Here is a 24,105-nt window from a genome sequence, read left to right as displayed (position 1 = left end):
AGGAGACTTTTACATCTGAACAACTGTATGTACTCGGAGTTGAACAGAGTTTCAGAATTTATATAGTGATTGCATTGGGATGAGGAATAAGAATGTTTTCAAAATCTAAAAAAAAAATCCCAGTGAGCAAGGATGATGACATGGTAGCTTTGCCATAGAATGCGTGATCGAGTGGGTCTCGAGGAAGCAGAACAAAAGAGAGCATGCCTAAATTCTACACAGGTGAACTGTATTGTAAGTGCTGTACTGTAAGTGTAATGGAAAAGCATCGCTATTATACACTTCTGAAAGACCACAATAAATCCTGCAAATCCATACATGGCGTTGTCGATTTATGTTCTACATGATGTTAGATTATGGAAATCGTCTTGACTTTGATCGTGCGTTTAACAACTACGATTCAAAGCACAAATAAGAGTGTAGTTCTCAGATCTCTGCTGCATCAGGCTACAGTCGAGAGCATGATGTGTGCATGTCAGAGGGCATGCGTGATAGCACCATTTTACCAAGCACGCCGTACTGCATTTACACGTGTCCTCTTTTATTAAATAGAAAATACACCCAAATGCACACATGGATCGAGTGAATGCTGCAATTTTTAGTTGAGCGCATTGGTGAAAGTTTGAGGAAAATCACACAATCCCTTCAAAAGTTATGAATTTTAATAGAATCGGTGCGCCATCGCTGGATGAGAATTGACACATGTTATGGAAAAGATACAATAGAAAAATTGAGAGAATTCCACAAAATTTCATTTTTATGGAAAAATATACATTCCCTGGACTTGTTACCAACATAAATTAAGGATAAAAATGTTATCTAAATACTTAACTGAAGATTTTTATTGCCGCAAACTGTAAATGTGGAAATTTTCACGCAATTCGCGTCAACAGCAGCGCGAAAATAAAAACACGCTATTTCATTTGCACGTCATAAAGTTCCACTGAATGTTTAATTGATATATAATAATGTCTCCCTAATACCAGCCTTATACCTCCATGGTCTGAGCTTGAGAGTGGAAAAGAATTCCGCAAAATGTCTTTATTTTTATGAAAAATGCACATTCCCTTGATCTTTTACTACCAGTCGTGATCATATCGAGAGTAACATTATTTCCAGCTTTCTGAAATAGGTACGATCGACACTTTGCGGAACTCTCTTCATACATGTACTTGGGTATCGTTCTGCCGTGACATCGTGAACTGTTGTTTTGATTGTGACTATCTGTCTCTTTTGCAGACAGGACCTATCAACGCCTCTGAACATGGGAGGTCAAAGCACGAAGCCTGAGGTGACGACACAAACCAGTCGTAATACAAGAAGCAGCGGACGCGAAACCGTGTCGATTGCTGAGCTCGTTAACGCAAGTAGAACTGTACATGACTTGAGTCGAACTTCCAGGGTTCCGAGTGGGAGCCAAACGAAATCTGCAACTCCGGTCAGTCCTTTACGACACGCTCCGGCCGAGCCAAACTGTTCCTCCTCCCATTCTGCTTTAGGATCGAAAATCGCACTCAAGTCTGAGAGGGCACAAACCAATGCTAACACACGAAGCGCGCACAAAACCGAGACATTATTTTCGTATGGGAACCAAACGAAATCTGCAGCATATTCAGGTAGTCATGCTGAGCACTATTTGTTCGAGAGAATTTCTGCCAACTTGTCCAGTTTTGCACTGGATGCGGAAATCGACACCCGACTGTATGGCGCGTCCCGCTACCCCACTGGGCACATTTCCTTCAGCGACGTTGAGGATGTTATTGTTAGTGACGACGACTGCGCAAGTTTCTCCAGTGACGTCGATGAAGATGTCCTTTCCGACACCAAATCAACTTACAGACGTGCTGGCGATGGCCAGGAAAGTGCTGCTGCTGCTGATGGCTATGGTGATGATGATGATGTCTTTGAGGAAAGCCCCAATGTCGAAGAGCGCATGGGTGGCGATGACGAAGAAGAAGTGGAATTCGATCTGCGGTATTTTTCTGACAAAAGGTAACGATATGCTACGTCACTGAACGTCCTTCTTGTATCATGTCACCCATAGAATTGTCTTTGCGGTGGTTCGCTCGGTTTTAAATTCTTACCATACAGGCGAGGATAGTATAGCATTTCTAAGGTGCTGTTTTTCTCGAGTTCTAAATCGTTTTAAATCAGGCGCAATTATGTGAGATGCCACTCACCTCACTGCTTTCATTGCAGAGCCACATATTGAGTATGAAAAAAAAATCGATGCAAAATCAACTTGTACCCAAGCAATATAACCTAGAATGAAATTATGGAGGCAATGTGGCATAGTGGATAAGACTCCTGACTCCCAAATCGGAGAACCCTGAGTTCGAATCGGCCAGTAGTACAGTGTTTGCGTCCTTTTTAATGCTGTTACCCATCACGTCCCTCTCAACCCACGTGTATAAATGGGTACCTGACAACGCTTGGGTAACAATGACAGAGCCCTCTGATAGAACAGTATCTAGACTGAAGAGGCTATTTTACCCTGGATACAGAAGACCATGTCATCATTATTTCATAAATCCATTCATAAATGTCTGCAGAAGAATCCCGCAATTATTAATTAAATCTGTTCGCATGAATTTACTTGTGAAAACACGAAGAGAATACAGGTTCAGTCTAACAGATTTAATTACGTGTTGGCATCTTACTAACTGCATGAATCCAAAGCGTATCTATATACATTTCAGGGATAAGTTTTCTTTTTGTCGTTTCATTTTTCTTTATAGTGAATACTCATCTTGATTTCTTGATGACACGATCAAAACTATTTTGTTTCGAAGGATTTTGTTCTTGATATGATTGAAACGCTAGTTGTAATTAAGATTCCTTGTGAACTGATAAAGCGCAGAAGTGTGTGTCATAAGCATCATGGTATATCAGGTATATACTGCGCAAACTTTACGGTCAAAATTTGCGAACGCAAACTGGATCATAAAGGAGAATATATCTCAAATATATACATGTGGATTTAATGAAAGTAGAAATTTGGGAGAACACGTGAGTGAAGTGCAAGGAAAACTGGACAATCCGTCCAAAAGTTATTGTCCGACTTTCCTCAAACTTGGATAATGATGAGCTAATCTGTACTATTGTCCTTCATCGTGTACAGCATAATCATAATGGCTTATGGAAGGATTAAAAAGATAATGTTTTAGCTTGACTTGCTCTTCGGGATTTCGGGCTTACCATGTTCTGCCGTCCGTCTATGTCTGCCATGACGGTGTAGGCTTCAATGTAATTTCATTGCATCCCTTCTGTTTTTTTGGTTTTTTTTTTCTGCTTTAGGAGCGGAGATGCGTCCAAAAGTAGAAGAGACAGGAAAACTCACAGCCATATATATGATAGCATGGTGGATGGAACATTCTCGGAGCTCTTCGTGGGAGGTGAAATAGTAAGTAACAGAAATGTCATGGCATTCCACATTTTCATTAAAGGTGAAATCCAGTCCAAATATAAGTTAGCCTGATAAAAAAAAAAAGATTAGATTACGAGTTCAACGGTAAAAAAAAATGGCTAAAATCGGATGGAAATTAGGGCAGTTATGACATATTTTGAAGTTTTGCTAAAATCTGCAAAACAGATCTTGTACAGTGGATATGAATATGCAAATGAGTGAGCTAACCATGTCATAACCTCACAATTTTCTATTAATTGCATATAAAAAAAATGACGAAAATTCAATCTTTCTGTCATTGAAATCTGAAACATGATGTTATTATTCCTAGTTGAATACCTTCAGAATAGTGATCAGTTAGATATACCAGTATTTAAGCCTCGGGCATAATTACATTTAAATGAAAAACTGGCAATTTCAAAGTTTTATGTACAAACTTTATGGCAAGTTGTGAGAGGGTGACATGCTCACTTTGCCATTTGCATATATTCATATTGACCGTTCAAGAATCGTTTCCTGAAAAATTAGCGAAACTTCAAAATGTCATATTAACTTCCTTATTTTTCACATGATTTCGATCAAAATTTTGACATTGAACTCGTAAGATCCTTCTCTTTCTTATCAGACTAACTTATATTTGGACTGGATTTTCCCTTTAAGAATATTGGATGCGATGATCTAGATTTGGGTCTATTACATAACTATTGCTACTGCTCTTGCTGCTATTGATGACTAACGCGTCCATTTCTGCTGTACATTAATACAATATAGATCCATGTATAAATCTAACAACTGAAATACTTCTAATACCTCTCCTGTAAGTGCTATGCTCTTGCCGGTAGAATGTCAATCACACTTTCGGATCGTGCGGTACGTTTATTGCATGGATGAAAGAAGTTTGACTTTAAAGAAGTTATCGTTACTGGTATCAACATTGACATGGACCAAAACTATCAAATGACTCACGACAGCCCCTCCTTGTATTTCTCCGTGCATTGCCCCATTTTGAAGCGATGAGGGACTGATCGCGACATATCCAGACCTTCTTTAACAAGTTCTAGATAAGCTGATGTTCCGAAAACACGTACTGCTCCTTTTACTGCATCGATGTTAACATTTCCATTGCCTGTCACTGAATGGCACCATGGCCATGGTAAGATGAATGATAATGATGACGACATTGGTGATAATCAAATTCCAGTGATTAATTAAGGTAACTTCATCACGAGGGGACGAATTCATCTTGTACTCTATACTTATTCATTTAAACTTTGAATCGCCACGTCGAGTTATTGTTTTTTTTTTTTTTAACCCAATATGTAATCTTGGCTAACTCTGTTTCCAATAACAATACAGAGATAAATCGAGAATGATTTTTTTTTCTCTTTCTGTCTCTCTCTTTGTTAAAGAGAGGCCGCCCTTAGCTTGTTTTATTAAAGGTCGTTTTAACTTTTGCATTGTGTAGATTAAACTGCCATCAGACTGCAGGCACCGAAAGGAGCCTACCTACGAGGAGGTCGTTATTCCACCACCGAACTATACTACCACTGCGGCAGAACAGGAGTTGATGCCCATTGCGGAGTTGGATGAGGTAAAATACTATAGGATAACGAGGTGGTAAACTGAGCTTAATTATCAAACAATTGACTAAGTTATTATTTCGATTACAAAGCATTCTAAAACTAATTCTGTCCCTTGAATATGTCGCCCAGTGAAGGTTTCTGTCTTTCAGAAATGAAGTGAAATGCTTACTTATGTACTCGGCGGTACTTACTATTCTTTCAGGAATCAGCACACAAAAACAGCCACAAAATCTTTCGATTATAGACAACCTCCTTTTGCTCAGACCTGAATTACGTGACACCGGTCTCTTTGAACTCTATTTGTATTCTTTATGAATCCCTACTTGAAATATACTTTGCATACTTTTTTGTTTTCCCTTTACGAAAAGTACAATATCACACCAAACTTTACGTTGTACGTGAAAGCTAAGATAGTTATGGAAGTTTGGTGTTTTAGGTGTTTTCACGAAACAGATATATTAATAAGAGATGTGTTGAAGATTTACCTTCATCTGTAAATTGATTTCCACAAAGCTTCTTTTTCCATTCCCTACATTTGTATTATCGCCTGTGATAATGGCTATGGGTCAAGGGGTTATAGACGCGCGATTGATATTGCAATCTCTACCGATTACATTCTTTCAACTTACCATCCTAACCTAAAGGTCAGTCGGAAAGCCTTCCGTGGTATGCAGACACTGAATCTCATTCAGACGATTGTGTTCGACGCGGCCTACAACACCGACGAGAATCTGCTGATCTGCGCCCCGACCGGAGCGGGGAAGACGAACATCGCCATGCTGGCGGTCCTGCACGAAGTCAGGAAGCACATCCAACAGGGTGTCGTCAAAATTGATGAATTCAAAGTGAGCTGGCTTTCATGAGCCATAGCTAATCATAAAGCGTCGTCACAGATTTGTTTATGCTTGTTGGTCAATATTGATTGTCTTTATTTTTTCCATCTACTTTCTAGCTAACGTTTAACCCCTATCACATGGGCCTACACCCTAAAAAATGAACTGAACGAAACAATTAACAGGAGCAAGAACACATGGACAAAGAGCTGACATGAAAGATTATTTTTTCGCCTTAAAAGCTTATAATAACCCAAACTATCAATATAGTAGAATATACATCACCAAAACAAAACAATGTTATTATTATTATTATTATTTTTTTTTTTTTTTTTTGGGGGGGGGGGGGGGACTTGATACGTTGATGAGATATGACGTAACAGGGTGATTTGCCCAACTCTGCAGATTTGGCCTTAAACATTACAGTTCGTTACATTCTCCACCATAGAAACTAGTATTTAAAGTTCAGAGGGAGTCACGTCTTGGAAACTTTCTCGATACATTCGTTATGACGTAACAGGGTGATTTGTCGTTTGTTACTTTCTCCACCATACGTTCGTTACACTCTCCGCTGTTGAAACTAGTAAGTTCAGAGGGAGTCACGTCTTGAAGACTTTCTCGATAAAACCCAGTGACGACATAATGACTGGGTTTCATGAACCTATTTTGCCCTTACCACTCAGATCGTGTACGTGGCACCGATGAAAGCACTGGCAGCGGAGATGGTTGAGACATTTGGTTCCCGCCTCAAGCCACTGGGCATCTCCGTGAAAGAGCTAACCGGGGACTCAAAGCTCACCAAGAAAGAGATCATGCAGTCACAGGTGGGTCTTGCTGAGTGGTGAAAAGTTTTGCTTGTTTGTTTGTTTGTTAAATCTAAGATCCTACACTACAGTAGTGTAGGATCTTTGGTTTAATTTCCATCTGAGAAGATGGCTGGATAATCTATAATATTACTCAGCTGCAATAGCTGGTCTTCCATCGTTGTCCATCATGGGGTCCAGTTGGATGTAGAGGCGGGACCCACTTCACCGGGTTAAACACTCTACTCTTTGCGATGAATAAATTATATATATAGTTATATTAAGCGAGATCTTTTACGTGCGTAAGTTGTGACTCTCTCATACACGGGACCTCCATTTTATGTCCTACCCGAGGGACAGAGTGTTTTCCCTCTTACTAGTAGACGGTAAGTGATTACACGCAATATTGCTCAGTGGGACGCGGGACTCGAACCCGGGTCCTTTGGATCGCGAGGTAGACGAGCTACCGACTGAGCTAACTCACAGCCCTAACAGTCTTGTAGCAGTCACAGGCTGGTCTTAAACCTTATATAGAACCTTACTAGCGTTCGTTACATTACCGCGACCATTCAACATTTACGGATTATCCACACCACACGCATAACACCCGAAACCATCTGGTTTGTTGCATTGCGTACGATTTCATAGTCAACTTACAATCTTTACAGATGCTCGTCGTCACTCCCGAGAAATGGGACGTCATCACTCGGAAGAGCACGGGCGACGCCACCCTCATCCAGCTGGTCAAACTCCTCATCATCGATGAGGTTCATCTCCTGCACGAAGACAGGGGAGCCGTCATCGAATGCTTGGTCGCACGAACGCTGAGACAGGTATGCTAAGTAGATACTAATGATGACGATTTGGGATATAGACATATGTCTTCCGTTTGATATGATAAACGCCTAGACTATGACTGGTGTTAGCATTGGGGTAATAATCTGAGTGACGTTCGTTTGAAAAATGACAACGGATAGGGATTAGGCCTTATACATTCAGGTAGCTTACGTTACAATCCACAGTCGTCATTTTCCCGATACCTACGTTGAGCGCTATAACGTCCCAAAGGCCATTTCACACCTTTCCGGGCAATCCTTGCGTGCGACTTGGGAAGAACAATTTTTACTACCCGGAGGTCCCCGCAGATGACCCGCACATGACAGTACCTAGCACGTATCTCACCCGTAGTCGCCCGGAGGTGCGCACGCAAATCTTTTTACCCGCATCCATGTTAAGGCCCTGTCACACTTTTTTCGGCAAGCTATGTTGGCTTTTTAGCGTGTAGGGATTTTCCAGCGTACCGGACAATTTCTGAGGGCGGATTTGGGCGAGTCAGTGCTTGTGTCTTACTTCCCGGACGCGTTCTACTTAAATTCTACTTCCGGGTATACTGTGTGACCTTTGTACCAGTCGCGTGGGGGCTGACAGCTCAGTGAAGGAATTCCTCTGAAGGAATGGCAGAGGTCCCAGAGAATGTCATTATCTTTGCTGCGTACTGGCGTACGGGGACTGCGAAGTACCTGCGTGGGACTTGCCTGCGAGGTGCTGCCGCTAAGGGCGTCCTACTGGCGTTCTGCGTGGACTCTCCGGGCATCCCCGCGACTCACCCGGAAAAAGTTTTGATCATGCTCAACATTTGGCTGCCGTTAAATCGGACTTGCGTGTGCACCTCCGGGCAACTACAGGCGAGATACGCGCTAGCTACTGTCAGGTGCGGAACAACTGCGGAGAGCTCCGGGTAGCAAATTTGTTTCTCCGCAAGTCAAGTCGCAAAACTTTCCCAGACATACGGTATGACAATGCCTTGAGCAGAACACCAGTAGGTGACTCTTACCAGCAGCTCCTCGCAGGCAACTCCAACCCAGGTACTTCTCAGCACCCGTAAGTCTCTCGTAACAGAAAACGGATCGGTTTCAAAGCTCTCACGCAGGTCACACGGAATGCACGCAAGTAGAAGGTAAAAAGCACACGTCTAGTAGGTAAGAAACAAGTGCGAAACTCGCAAACATTCTTGTCCACCCGCGGAAAATTCTCCTGCGTGCTGGAAAAATCCTCCTCGCAACAAGCCCGCGAAGCTTGCCCGGAAAGGTGTGACACGGCCTCCAGAGTGGAGTGCATCACGGAAGTTGTCGCCTCAGCTCTTGAATGGTCACTGATGCGAGGTGGACCCCCCCCCCCTAATCTTTCAACCTGCGTAGATTCACCGTCAAATGATTAGAAATAGCCTACTAACTGTTGTTTTCAGTTCACATTAAGATTTCACATCTTTACAGAGTACTGGTAACATCTAAGCACTCGGAAAAAAAACCCCGAGATGTATCAACGCGTCAAGTCTATAAGTTTATATTATATGATATTTTGTTTATTTATTTATAATGACTATTAGCGTCACTTCCATCGTTAAACAGAATACGATATTGACAGAAACGCGTGCACGTCGTAATTTCATGCTCTTGGTGCCTATTGATTAATTGATTAATTATTAATGTATAATGTATGCACAAACATAGTTATCTATTACATTAATGTATTCATATATTTCATCATTTATTTCTATCGAGGTCGAGGCCTACGAAAGCAATGTCCGCATCGTTGGACTGTCGGCTACCCTGCCAAACTATAAGGACGTCGCGAAGTTCCTCCACGTGAACATTGACAAGGGGCTCTTTTTCTTTGATGCCCGATTTCGTCCCGTCCCGCTCCAGCAGTCCTTCATCGGCGTTAAGAACTTGCATTTCAAAAAGATTAAAGAGAAAGATCTGATGAACGACGTTTGCTTCGAGAAGATGAAGGAGGTGTTAGAGAATGGTCATCAGGTTGGTCAACCATGTTTTAGTCTGTTTTGAGTGTATGTGTGTGTGTTGGGGGGGGGGGGAGGGTTAAAGCATTCGTCATTGACATTAGTAAATCATTTTACCCTACTCCTCGCGTGTTGGATGGCAGGCTAGGTTTGAAATCCTTCTGAAACCTTCGTTTCCACCAATCAAATTCTTGCGTTCGATGATATTCAAATTCAATTTTATTTCCAATAGCATATTTTTGTTCGAAGATCAAGGAGAAAAAGGTATAATATAGGTAACAACGATGAACATAATTATAATTCATTCAAACTAATTGTGTTACTAGAAAAGAGAGGTCCACGTGAAAGACAAACTTGTGGTAGAAATGTGGGCCACTCAAAAAATCAATAAAATTATGCTTGTGTTTGGTGAAATTTCTCATTAACCCCTCATGGTGATTATGCAAACTTTCAAATGTCATGTTAAGTAAGGCTGTATATCAAAAGTATCAAAATAAGGGAAATAGACTGAGTGATATTATTGACGAAGGTGAGGTAAGGTTGAATACTAGTATGAATAATTCATTTTTAGTCGGATTTACAGTGAATTAAACAAAAATGGATGTGCCTAGCTGTTTTCCCTATAAAGTTAATGACATATTAGGCGCGGTCAGAGAGGCAGAAGATCGCAAAGTTTAAGATCGCGATCTTTAAGATCTCGAAGTTTTGCTAGTGGGACCGCAAACTTCCCGCGAAACTTCCCGCGAAACTTCCCGCGAAACTTCTCGATCTGTTTGCGGGCGGTGTCTTCCAAGCGCGAGGCCATTGTCATGTACAGGTGTGCTTTGTTACGTCACAATCACTAACCATCGGACGGCGCACTCTTTCTTGCGCGCGTACCAAATTGAATGGCCCAAACTTCGCGATCTTAAACTTCTCGATCTTTTGCCAGTCTGACCGCACATTTTGAGAAAGTTTGCTCAAAATTTTCTTCATGGTTTGCCTGAGATCGAAGTCGAAACATTCAACATGAATGTTTAAAGATATCAAAGGTTTTTATATTTTTTTGTTTGTTTTGGTTTTCGACAGGTGTTGGTGTTCGTGTTCTCAAGAAATGGCACCCGTGAAACCGCGGATGAGCTGTTAAGAAGGCTTGCAAGGGAATCTACACCGCTCTTTTGCACAGAAAAGCACGAATTATTCAAGGATGCTGAAAAAGAGGTAGGCTTATACATTACATAACAAAAAATTATTATATTTCAGCGTAGGTTACCCCGTCAGTGTACGCAACATTTGCACACTGTTTTCAGAAGGGTATAAAGGGAGCCTGAAACATTAGTTGTTTTTTTTTTTTTTTTTTTTTTTTTGCTCCAGACATGATTCGAACTGAACCCGAACTATTTAGGATTACGAATCTAGCACCAGCATCAAACATAAATTTCAAAGGAGAGTAGATATCCACTTACATATATATATATATATATATATATATATATATATATATATATTGTGTGTGTGTGTGTGTGTGTGTGTGTGTGTGTAAGCGTTGGTGTGATTTGACTAATGTACAATAAACATCTTGATGTATTAAAGACTAATAGCGCCAACATGTAGTTGCCATTACACGCTTGATTTTAATTCAAGTTCAAGTTCCAGTTCAAGTTCAAGTTTATTTTTCATATTTCCACTTTCTCAGTGATGGGATTACAAAATGATTGACAGTAAAACAAGAGTACAAAAAATATACAACCATATCTTATGTTTGGAAAAGAAAGAAAAAAACATATAAAAACACAAATGTAAATGGTCATTATCTGAGGATATCACAAGTCAATGTCAGAAATGGTGGGGCCTACATAAAAGCAATGATGCTTGTACAAACTGTAGGCGTGAAATTATACGGAGAACGGACATGTTTATCTTGACCAACTTAAATTGTACCAGTGCAAAATCAATATTAAGAACGAACTATTGAACCACATGAATATCGCTTAAACGAGACTGTACATATTTCGCCGTGTTTACAAAAGAGTGATATAACGGTACCGTTAAATAACTTGGAGCTGCGGACAAAGACAAAAGACTGGGAGTATTTTGAAAAAAAAAAAAGTTGCTAAAAGCCGGGTAGTGTGTCTCCACCAAGTATTAACCGTTTTAATTTGCGTTTGAAGGTGAATAGGGATAAGGAAGAAGTAATATCTTGAGGGAGGTCATTCCAGTATCTGGGTCCAGTAAACATTGTTTTCTTTGCTAAAATAGTGCGAGTACGGGGAAGGTGATTTGTGATTTCATTGACAAGTTCACATCAAATTGAGTCATCATTCTTAAGATTTTACATTGGGATGGACATTTCGGGTATGTCCACCCCGGGTATATCCGCCCCTAGCACGAATTAGTGCGCCTAGGCGCTGTGGCATGTTGTCCACCAGGTTGTCGATGACGTCGACAGGTGTGGCTTCCCACTCTTCCCTCAACGCAGCTGCCAACTCCTGCAGATTTTGAGGAATGACCTCTCTGCCGTTGATGGCTCGGCCTAGGGCATCCCATTCATGTTCTATGGGGTTCATATCTGGCGAACAATCTGGCCATGGCAACTGCTCAACCCCCTCTACCTCTAGGAATTCTCTAACTACAGCTGTCCTGTACGGCCTAGCGTTATCATTCTGCAGTCGGAAATTGAATCCACACACATGTCTTTCATAATTATGGAAGACAGTGGAACTCCAATATCTCCCTGCAGACAGCGGCGTTCACCACATAAGTAAACGCCACTAGTGGTGCCAGCCGGTACCACTCCGTAATGGATTCCGGCCCAGACCATCCCTGGGCCTCTTCCATCTTGGGTTGTCTCGTAGACACAGTCATCCCGAAGGCTTTCCCCAGCTAACCGACGAACTCGCTGTCTCCCATCTCTACGGTCAAGGATGAACTGGCTCTCGTCCATGAAGATAACGTGTTGCCAATGTCCCAGTGGAAGCGTCCTGTGCTGCCTGACCCAAAGGAGACGAGCTACCCCTTGGCGAACCGCCAGGCGTGGACATCAAACAAAATCATCGTGCTCGGGAGCCATATTGTATCAATCTGAGATTGACTGTTGATCTTGAGACGTTGAGTCCATGATGTCTCCTCCATTTAACACAAGTTTAGTGTTGAAGACGATTTGAGGGTAACTTTCGGCTTTTACGGCTAAGATTCAACAGTTGGCGATCATCTCTACTTGTTATCAGTATAGGACGTCCTGGTGATTTCCGTGGCAGTACATTTACTCTCTCACGATAACGCTTAAGGATTTTAGAGACTGTACCCTGTGAAATCCAAAGGATTTCTCCTATACGAGACTGTTTGTAGCCCCCATGCCTAAGCACTATCACTCTCTCGCGCATTGCCGTCAGCATTGGACCAGGCATAGTGTAGGGGGATTCTGAACCGATTTTTAATGCACACAGTACTGGGAACTTGGAAAAAATAAACCTTCTCTACGCGGTGCAAAATCAGCAAAAAAAGCAATATTTCAACTGCACATGGCTTTATAGACTGCACAAGGTAACTTCGTCACGTAGTAACACATTCCTCATGTTCAAATATCACCTGAATAATGGGGGTGACATTACGTATTACATCAATAACATGCCAGATCGTCTACAGACAGCCTTTTAAATGCGAACAAAACGGTTGACTTTTATTCAAAACAAAATTATTCCACCTTTTTGACCAACAGAGTGTGTATATATATATGTTTATATATATATATATGTTTTATATATATATATATATACAATATATATATATATATATATATATGTTTTATATATATATATATATATACAATTCATGTATATCTCATTCGTGTAAAACAAAAAGTTAAATTACAGATATCCGAAAACGAAGATCTTCCTTACTATAGGATTGAAGACCGTACAATTACAACGAATTTTCGATATCAACTTTTTTTAATTCTTTTCTGACCTGTTTATATTACTCGAGCGATATTTTTATTTTCATGAAAGGATATGAAAATTATAGGTATCATACGAGTCCTATATTAAGATGGAATGAAACTTTTCTATCCTGTGACTTTGATTAACCATACTCTTTCCTTGAAGTCAGCATGTATATGAAGCGGTTTGTCACTCTAAAGTGTCTAATATTGGTGCTGGTATGTCGCTGCATGCTGTCAGTATGTTTTAAAAAAAGGTCACAAGCCTATAGGTTTAGTTTTGATATACAGCTGTACAGTCAAACCTGTCTATAGCGGCCATCGAAGGGATACAATAAAAGTGGCCGTTATAGACAGGTGGCCGCTATAGAAAGGTTCTTTAAGATGCTTTTTATCTCGGAGGGAATTGATGTAGTTACAGTACACGACAGGTGATCGCTATTAAGAAAGGTCACTGATGAATAGCGAACACGTCATATACAGCATGCAATGAGCGCAACTGAGCGCAGGTGATGACGGATCGTGTGTTTATTATTCAATGTCACCTAGCTGGAGCGGCTCCATGACAAGATTCTGGCGGACTTGGTGCCCCAGGGGTTCGCCGTCCATCACGCCGGTATCTCGAGGCCGGGTCGGAACTTCGTAGAGAAGTACTTCGCTGCTGGACTGATCCGAGTTCTGTGCTGCACTACCACCTTGGCCTGGGGTGTGAACCTCCCTGCCCATGCCGTCATTATCAAGGTACACGGAACTCGAAAGCTCGGCATGATGAATAATTCGTGGATGGTAACGCGTTATTGTATGTAAGCCTGGCTAATGAATGGCATACGAGGGAGAGTAGCCTGTACATGATCCATTTGAATTTCTATATTTAAAAAAAAAAAAAAAAGATGATCCTGGCGAAGTAAAAAATTATCGCCCCATTTCGTTGCCTCCCGTTTTAGCTAAAATTCTTGAAAAATTAGTTTATGATCGTTTATATAAATTTCTTATTGATAACAATCTTCTTAACAGTCTTCTTGATCCGAATCAATTTGGTTTTAGGAAGGGCTACTCATCTGAGTACGCTTTAATATGATCACGTGATGAGATAACACTTTGTCTAACAAAGAACATATAATTGGATTATTTTTTTAAGCACAGCTTTTGATACAATTGATCATCAAATTTTGATTTACAATTTATCAAAATTAGGTATAAGAGTTATAGTTCTTTTATGGCTTAAAAGTTATCTTTTTAATTGTAACCAATTTGTTTTGTTTCAGTCTAAAACTTCTTCTTATTCCGATATTAACTGTGGCGTGCCCCAGGTTTCAATCCTCGAACCTATCTTTTATATATATATATATATATATATATATATATATATATATATATATATAAATTGTATTATTATTCATCACATCTTCTTCATATGATATTATTTGCAGACGACACAAATATATTTTATTCAAACAAATGTATAAATACTCGTATTAATACTCTGAATACTGAATTGTCCAAGATATCTCTGTGTTTCAAGTGCAATGTCATGGAACGTTGATAAAACCTGTTTTATGCACTTTAAGAGTCCTCAATCCCGTGCCAATCACAAAATAGATATTTTATGGACAGTGTACTTGTTAGTGAAAAGAAATCCACCAAGTTCTTAGGTGTTATTCTGGATTCAACTTTGACTTGGAATGAACATATTCATAAAATAATATAACTCTGTACTTTGATTTCGAAAGCGGTTGGTATACTTTGTAGGTTGAAACCAATATTGACAAAGAACGTTCTTCTAATCTTGTACAATGCTTTTGTTCTGCCATATATCAATTATTGTAATATCGTATGGGGCAATTGTAATAGATCCAAAATTGATTTGATATTTCATTTGCAGAAAAAAAGGCGTCCGAATCTGTACACATTCACCTTATTTAGCCTATACCGATCCTCTATTTAAACGACTGAAAATATTAAAAGTAAATGATTTTCATATTTATCAATCCGCCATTTTGTATTCAAATACATCAAGAATTTACTACCGTTCTTCCATGATACTTTCATCTGAAATAGGAGAGTACACTCCTATCCCACTCGTCATTGCAGTGACATACATCTAAATAACCCGAAGCTACTTGTCGCTCATAGATCTATCCGAGACCATGGACCGGATAAATTGAATTCTCTTCCCGAACAAATTAAAGCATGCACATCTCGTTTTTCTTTTAAAGCAAACATGAAGAAGTACATTTTATCAAGTTACTGAAATTAGATGATATCTGACCTTTGTAACAAAACAAAACAAAAAATCAACAAAACCAAATAGATTAATTTTCAATGCTTTGATACTACCCCCCCCCCCCCCAGTCTCCTTACATCAAAACTATTCAATAAACATATCAAGTTTTCCTATCTTAAAAAGGCACCTAGTATCGCGCGCCTGCTGGGCTCTTCCACTTGCACCAGCGCTCACCTCACTCACCTCATTCTCTGTATATAGTGTCTATACAATTTTTGTTGTTGCAATGTAATGCCAGAATGTCACTGTCTTTTTTTTCTTGCTTTTTCTTTTCTTTTCGATAAATATATAAGATGTATGTTTTGCCCATTTTTTTTCTTCTCTTTCAAGGATGTCGTATTTTCAAGCTATATGCTTATTTGACGACAGTCTTCTGCATTTACACTCCTAATACATGTGCCATAATTCATTCTGATCATTTGATTCACTTTATCCCGAGTGGTTCCCAATTGACGTATTCTCCTATTATTTTCTTTAATCTGTACACGTGTTATTTCTCAGTTTTATATTCGGATGTACTCACTGTATGTTCTATTGTCTTGTAAACAAAGATAAATGACTGTATTTCATTTGTAATATATATTCAATGCAGAAAATTCCTAGTAAATTCATTTGAATTTGAAAATTTGAAAAAAAAAAATTGAAGGGTTTGAGATGTAATTTATAGACTCCTCAAAACTGCATTCAGAACCCGAGTTTAGAACTTTCCGTATATTCCGACAATAAATGTCATTTCAAAGCACTTTCAAAGAAACACATACATTCGATTTTCATTTTCCATGATAGAGTAGTCAATTTGGCAATAAAATTATTACCAGCATTATTTTTTAATATTCCATAACATTCAAAATTATAAAAAAAAAATAAGATAGTGAGCTTGTGAGTAACTATCTACCGAATCTGCTGACCCACAGGACTTTGTGCGTCTTCCCCTTATTCCCATCACAGTTGCCTTTTTATGATATGATATATATCTTTCCCAAATGAAATAGTCAAACATTTACTTAGACTAAAATTTCATAGATTATTTAAAGTCACTGGATATTTTCCCTGTGATCATGTTTTTACTTTCAGGGCACGAAGTTTTACAACCCGGACACATCCCGCTTTGAAGACGTCGGTATTTTGGACGTGCTTCAGATCTTTGGCAGAGCTGGTCGGCCTCAGTTTGATACTTTCGGAGAAGGGTACATCATCACATCTCACTCTAAGCTGCTGCATTACCTCAAGCTCCTCATGACCCAAAATCCGATCGAGAGCCAGTTTAAGGAGAAACTGGCAGATAATCTCAATGCCGAGGTAAGACCCCGAGGTGAATTTATCACCAATTGTATACAATACCTTCAAAATCAAATGCGGATAGTTTAAAGAACAATGAAGACTCAAGGCCAACCCCTATAATAGATGTATCTATTCAGCTGCAATCAAACCTGTCTGTAGCGGCCACCCAAGGGAGACGGAAAAAAGTAGCCGTTATAGACAGGTGGCTGTTACAGACAGATGGCCGTTACAGACAGGTTCTTAAACATGCTTTTTATCTCGGAGGAAATTGTTTTTAGTGGCCATATACGGCAGGCGGCAGCCACCCGCATTAAACAGGTGGTCGCTAAGACAGATTTGACTGTATCGCGAAGCGACACTTTTTCCATGGACAACTTTGATGATGGACGAAGTTACAAAATATAGTGCTTGCGCACAATGAACATTAACAGTTACCACTAATTCACAATGGGCGCACAAAATCAAGACTATATGGCGGCTATGACAGAAATATCTGTAAGGCTTTGGTGTTTTTAGTTGCCGTTTTTTTCTTGATTTCACTTCCCTCTGTATCATTTGCTTACCAGTAATCAATCCTTCTCCCCCATCCCCCCCCAAAAAAATGACCTTCCTTAATATATTGCATAGATGCAATGTCAATATCACATTTTTTATACAGAGCAGTCTTATACGATTATGTTTGTGCATTATAACTAGCAGCGTTGTGCTTAAAAATGTAACTCCTTAACAACATTCAAGAAAAGATATTAAAGAACTAACATCCGTTGCCGTGGCGAGATTTCGTTTTAGCTGTGACATTTGTTATTGTTTCCCGTGCTACAGATTGTGCTTGGTACAGTCAGTAACACGGAGGAGGCTCTACGCTGGCTGAGATACACTTACCTCTACATTCGAATGAGACTCAACCCGAAGGCGTACGGTCTTGGACAAGCTGACGTCATGGTAAACCATATGGGTTATAGTTTTATCATCAAAATTTGCAGATTGCAGCATAGGTAGTCGCCATTCTTACTTCATTAACTTAACTGAATTCACGTCTTCAAATACGCCATGTTCGCCTGTTTAAGTGCTAAAATGATAACGCCTTTAATCAAGATGTAGTGTTTTGTGTATACTGTCATTTAGAAGTAGTGCCACCTCGCACTTGGCAAATACATTCTCTTTTGTTGTTTTTCCCATATTGTAATCGTAATTATTGTTATCGCTATTACATCTTTCATAATACTATACCGTTTCGCCAAAATTCCATGCAAAATAGCAGGAGAGAGTGCGGGGTACAGACACAGACCGAAAACCCTTCTCCGGGTAGATTTCCACAAAGGGGGTGTGTCCACAGATGCGACTACAATATACCCCGCCCACCGGCCGGCGCCACCTGTTGTTCTAGATTGTGCATCACATCTAGGGAGGCTGTCGTGTTGGTAAACATAGCGTTGTTACAATCACTCATCTCACCTGCATAGAGATCATTATGTGAAAAACTATTGCACGTGATCGGCGCGTTGGCGGCGTGTCAATCATTCTCTGCAATATTGAGCATGCGTGTTGAATGTATCAAAGGAATGTTACCGCCGTTGCGTTCTCATTGAAGGGATGTCGGGATAATGTCGCGGTAATGTCAGGATAATGTTGCGTTACGCTACCATTGCTGGGTAGGATAGAATTTGGCATAGAGACCCTGTTTACAGTGCGAGGCTCGGCCACGGCTCGGCCGCGGCCGAGCCCGCCTTCATTTCAGTGTAAACGCGCAAAAGGCCAAATGCGGGGCCAAAATTGGCCGCGCATTTGGCCACGCTCTGGAGGTGCTGGTCTCGGCCGAGCCTCGCACTGTAAACGGGGTCCTAGTTACCGCGACATCATCCGAGCAACATTTTGCGGGGACCGTTTTAACAGACAGGGTTAAAATAAAAAATACTACCAGGACGCTACCTGCATGCAGTTGTCGCGCAATTCTAGTTTGAAAGGCTCTGTTTAAACGGGGCTTGAGTTTTGTATGGATGATTTCCTCTTACAAGCGAGATAAATGATTTGAAAAAAAAATGAGATGAGTAAATAAACTCCAGCATACCTGACTGAATAACAATTAAACGCCAAGTGTATTAATCTTTGAAAACGGCGCGGAGCTTGAAGGCGCTTGATATTACTTAGAGCTGCTTCCTTCCTTACGTTATTTACAGGATGATCGAAACTTCGAGAACGTTCTCAAAAAACTGGTGACCACATCTGCGCGCCTGCTCCAGCGGGCTAAGATGGTAAAGACTGACGTGAGTTCCAGATCCTTCGAGTACACTGAGATCGGACGTATCGCGAGCCACCTGTATGTCACGTGGCAGACCATCCAACACTTCAACGAAAAGATCCCCATTTGTCGAGACGAGGAGGAGATATTCCCCAAGTGGGGCGCATGAGTTTAAACAAGTCAAGGTAGGACTTTGGTGGTCTTTTAAAACCCGGCTTTTTTTTTTCCTCGTCTTGCTTCGATGTCAAAGAAAGTCAAAGCACGATAATTTCATTGAGAGTAAAACTGCTTTACGGTAATGGTGAAAATATAAATACTTGACCACATCACGCCTGAAATTCACGTTAAAAGAAATGAGGAAACAAATATTTCCCATTTCGTTTCCTTTGAATATCTATATTGTATAGATACATGTTCTTTTCCTGTGTATTGGGTAAAGAATTTTTTTTTGAAAAAATGTTTCGTCAATAATTGTTCCTTTGTTAGAAATTTGGTCTTGGAGAGGTTTGTTCTATTAGAATTGAAATACTTGTCCACAAGCAGATTGTTATATTTTTTTTTTTTTTTGCATGAAAAACAACCACAAGGACATGAAAAACTAATGAGCGAATATGCATCAACTACGAATTGCCTTTATGAGACAGGTTCGCAAGGAGGAGAAAGACGAACTGGAAACCTTGGATGAACGATACTGTGAAGTATACGTGAGTTACGCCAAGCCAATCGAGTCGGGAACTGCAAAGGTCAACATCCTTTTGCAGGCGTACATCTCGCACGTTAAACCCAAAGCTTTTTCATTGGTCTCCGATATGAACAACGTAGCACAGGTAAGAAAACTTATAAATAGCAGCCATTTATATTAAAGTTTATGCAGGTGCATTGGCTATTATTGGAGGAATAATTTTGTTCTCCATTTCATATCTTCTCCATTAATTTGCTCTCTTGATGAGATTACATAATAGGAAGCAAACTTATTAGCATTACAGGCCCGTATTGGTGTAGCCGTAAAAACAAAACAGCAAAGTCGGAGTTAATCTTAAATAACGAATTTCGAAAGCATATAAAGCGTGTTTTGCGGGGAATATGGGAATCAGTAGCTGCTTTTCAACTGACTTTTGTTCAAAAAGTGTCGCCTACGTACATGAAGACTTGGTACGTGACGTGCTTTTCTGTTCTGTAGAATGCAGCTCGCCTGATGCGGGCGCTCTTTGAAATGGCCCTGGATGCAGAACGCCCTCACATGGCTGATCAGGTTCTGAAGTATGCAAAGGCCGTGGATCAGCGAATATGGCCCAAGGAGAACCCGCTCAGCCAATTTCATTCCTGGGAGTGCCACCACGTTATAGCCTCTGCTCCGCACATTACCGCAGAAGACCTGAAGAAGATGGACCCACTTGCAATAGGTACATGGCATGCCTTTAGAATGTCATTAACAATAATTATCATCAGTATTATTTCATAATCACAGCGCAAGTTCAGTGCAGAACGACAGCCTGTAGGTTCATGGAATGGATGTAAAAAGAAATGGATATGATGCTTAAAAAATTATTGATAAGATACATTCGGTCAACTCACAGACGTGCTACATTGGTCTTTCTTTCAATTTGTCTTTTATCATGATCTCTATTCATGCTATTAACTTTGATGAGTGTGTCACAGATTGATTTGGAGGTCTGTTTCTTTGTTTCTTTGATCATTTTTTCAAGGGTTGATTTGGATCTATTTGAATTGCTTGCCAAGAAATTGATTAAGGACGTATCCAGGAAAACCTTCACCACTGCCTTCCGGGGAATATTTTTTTTTCCTTTGACTTGTAATTATGCACATTATAGGAATATTTCTTTTCCTTTGACTTTGTAATTATGCACAGCGTGCTTTATGTCAGGTTGTCATGAATGAAAACAAAAGAATAACAAATTGTCACAGAATTTAAAATCTCACGTTTGGTGAGCGAAGGACACTTTTCGCTGTTTTTTTTTTGTTTTGTTTTGTTTTGTTTTGTTTTTCTCCCTCTATTGCCTGGCATATAAGACACAATAAGTGATCAATTCTAGCGTGGGAGTGCTTTAAAAGTACATGTACCTGCTCTTTATGATTTAGTACCAAACGTGATTTTAAAATCGTACAAAAACTAAGGGAGCGTTAATGCTCAATTCACTACACAGGTAAGCCCTCAATTATAAACTGATCATTAAATCCGGGACATAATCACTCTCCTTCATGCACGAACATATTCTTTAAGACACACGAACTCCTACGAACACTTCCAAACATTTTTTTTTTTCTGACAAGACACTGAAGGTAGAGATTAAAAAATGATTATTTGATTTTCCCTGTAGTTTGTCAGTTTATCGTGTCCATGTATCTCTTTAGGTGACATTGTGTACAACAACAATAAGAAGATAAGTAAGGATGAAAAACGCAGATGTGGTCTTCGGGTTCAGGACATAGCGCGCCAACTACCTTTCGTTAGCCTAGATGTCTCCCTCCAGCCGCTGGATCACTACACGCTACGGATTTGTGTGAAGGTGACTCTAGATTTCATTTGGAAGGACTGGAATCACGTCTGTGGTTCGGAACACTGGTGGATTTGGGTGGAAGATAGCAGTATGGATGTACTCCACCACTACGAATACTTCAGTATCACAAAGAGACAGGTATGAAAGTATATTAGGTGTCCAACACATAGACACTGTACATTGAAACCGTCACTCCTCAATTTATAGCATTGCGCATAAAGAATGAACTTTCTAATGAGACTACGCGCAGTGGTTTTGCATTCTTCACTGGGGATTTGTTGATGTTCAAATAAACTATAAAAAAAACCACACCTGATAATAAACAGGATCAACAGCAAAACAATGATACCGTACACAATAAATGCACGTTGGAAAAGCATTACGTGCAATTAACACGTATTGCCAATAGAGGGTAGGGGTGTTGGTTTCAAAATTACGGCTCAACTGAGTGCGTCAAAATAACAACCCACGCATTCGAAGCAGTTATCTTGAGCGTGTGCCGCAAAGCACATTTTTAATGCGCGCTTGTGAATTCAGAGTATTTTCTTTACGTGTGAGTAAAATTTCAGGCAAATTGTGAGATATTTTAAGCAGTGGTGGATTCAGAGGGGGCGTACCGGGCGCGCACCCCTCTTTATATTTTGTTAAAACAAAAGAAATACAAAGAAAACAAATGGAGGGGGGGGGGGCGTGCACTTTCTTTAATTTTGTAAAGGCGCCTCCCCTTTATTGAATTCCTGGATAGAAAAAAAAACATTGGTAGGCCTACAGGGTGTCGATGTGTTGGACACCCAACTATACATTGTGCTTGGAGCAATTCATGACTTCAGTTTGAATCGTCTTCATTTTCACATTTCCACTCTCAAATTACTTTCTGAGGCCTGTTGCATGAAAATTTTTACCCGAGAAAAACTCAGGTTGATTCTTCTCAGAGTTTTTGTCCTGTGTTAAAGTCAATGGCAGCATCATACGAACCTGAATTTTCAGTTCTTACCAGAGTTTTTCCCAGGTTAATCTTTTGATGAAACAAGCCCCTAATCTTTCTGCCTGTATTCTTAGTCCTATTCCTCTTCTGGTACTCCGACCATTCAGTAATTGAATGAATTCAAAGCAGAGAGAGAACAAAATGCAGAGCAAAAAACTCAAGATTCACTCTGGAAGAAAAAAAAAGAGAAGATCGTAACATTTATCCTGACATTACCCTATGTTCCAAAACATTTCTCTCAAATCTTCAAAGGTTGAAGCAAAGGAGCCGCAAGATTTGTTCTTCATTGTTCGTCTCCCATATGATCGAGATGTTGTGTACACCGTGCGGGCGATATCCGAGGACTGGCTGGGAGTGGAAGCTGAGGTTTCAGTACGTCTGGATGACTTTCTGTTGCCTTCCACAAATGAATTCTACTCAGGTACAGTGACGTTCTGCAATAACTGAATGTAGATTAACCTTTGGAATTTACCTAAACTCCGAAATAATCATCTAGTCGGAATGAAAAGCCCTTCGCAGGGACTTAGCAATCATTTTGTCTTAAACCTATAATTCAAATATGACTAATTCCCCTGTACAGTCAAACCTGTCTCCCAATGGAGCAAAAAAAGAAAAAGAAAAAAAAATGTGGCCGTCATAGACAGTTGGCCGCTAGAGACAGGTTCTTTAACATGCTTTTCATTTTGGAGGGAATTGTTTTCAGTGGTCGTATATAGGCAGGTGGCCGCTTTAGACGGTTAGTCGCTGAGACAGGTTTGACTGTATTTGGTAAATTTCGCGATCAAACACCACGCAAAAATACAGTTAACACGTTAAAGAAAGATCAAGAAATACAAAAGCGAAGATTCTATTTGACCGGAAAACGGTACTAATAATTGGAAGGAGATGGGAGGCAACTTTACAACTGAACACATATGTGGTCACTTCAATTCATATAACAGAAAAAGACAAAATAAACACAAACACAAACCAGCACTCTTCTGAAAGAGCTGGGGGGGGGGGGGGGGGGGGGGAGGAGTAGGCCCTACATGTACAAGAATTTATTTTCCGGCAAGTTACAAGAATGACGGTACATGTCCATCTGTTCGTATAGTGGAAGTCAAAGTTTTAAAAATGTTGACGTAAGAATATTATTTTAGAGATTTTTATATTTTTGTGATTTGATTGTTTATGTTGTCATTAATACTGACATTCAAATATTTATATCCAAATATAACTTTTTAGACATTTCATGCGCACAACCTGCTACAAATGCCACCACTGAACTCTTGGACTCTGAGTTCCCGAAGCTGTTTGACTTTCGTCACTTCAACGCCATTCAGGTAAACTCGTTGTTTATTTGGATTAATCATCTGCGCTATAAAAATGGCAACGAGTTACGACTTGAAATACAGCGCCACTTTGATAGCAAGAAAGAGGAAAACAAATTCAAAATCACTTTTGGTCATTATACTAT

General features: G+C 40.1%; 1 protein-coding gene across 1 annotated transcript in view; it reads left to right on the top strand.

Annotated features, from left to right (window-relative positions):
- Positions 1 to 1,264: 1,264 nt before the first annotated feature.
- Positions 1,265 to 24,105, top strand: part of LOC140242429 (activating signal cointegrator 1 complex subunit 3-like) — a 37,061-nt gene continuing 14,220 nt past the window's right edge. The window contains exons 1-16 of the mRNA XM_072322166.1: positions 1,265 to 1,992; positions 3,298 to 3,403; positions 4,872 to 4,997; positions 5,634 to 5,834; positions 6,506 to 6,646; positions 7,294 to 7,458; positions 9,187 to 9,441; positions 10,494 to 10,625; positions 13,891 to 14,082; positions 16,700 to 16,924; positions 17,729 to 17,848; positions 19,084 to 19,170; positions 19,790 to 19,972; positions 20,326 to 20,548; positions 21,519 to 21,802; positions 22,902 to 23,070. Of these exons, the coding sequence (XP_072178267.1) occupies positions 1,265 to 1,992; positions 3,298 to 3,403; positions 4,872 to 4,997; positions 5,634 to 5,834; positions 6,506 to 6,646; positions 7,294 to 7,458; positions 9,187 to 9,441; positions 10,494 to 10,625; positions 13,891 to 14,082; positions 16,700 to 16,924; positions 17,729 to 17,848; positions 19,084 to 19,170; positions 19,790 to 19,972; positions 20,326 to 20,548; positions 21,519 to 21,802; positions 22,902 to 23,070 (3,337 nt within the window). The remainder of the gene's footprint in view (positions 1,993 to 3,297; positions 3,404 to 4,871; positions 4,998 to 5,633; positions 5,835 to 6,505; positions 6,647 to 7,293; positions 7,459 to 9,186; positions 9,442 to 10,493; positions 10,626 to 13,890; positions 14,083 to 16,699; positions 16,925 to 17,728; positions 17,849 to 19,083; positions 19,171 to 19,789; positions 19,973 to 20,325; positions 20,549 to 21,518; positions 21,803 to 22,901; positions 23,071 to 24,105) is intronic.

Source organism: Diadema setosum, chromosome 19 (assembly GCF_964275005.1).
Source record: "Diadema setosum chromosome 19, eeDiaSeto1, whole genome shotgun sequence".
NCBI classification, from domain to species: domain Eukaryota; kingdom Metazoa; phylum Echinodermata; class Echinoidea; order Diadematoida; family Diadematidae; genus Diadema; species Diadema setosum.
The sequence above is the reverse complement of the archived record's forward strand: the minus strand, read 5'-3'. Positions and strand labels throughout refer to the sequence as shown.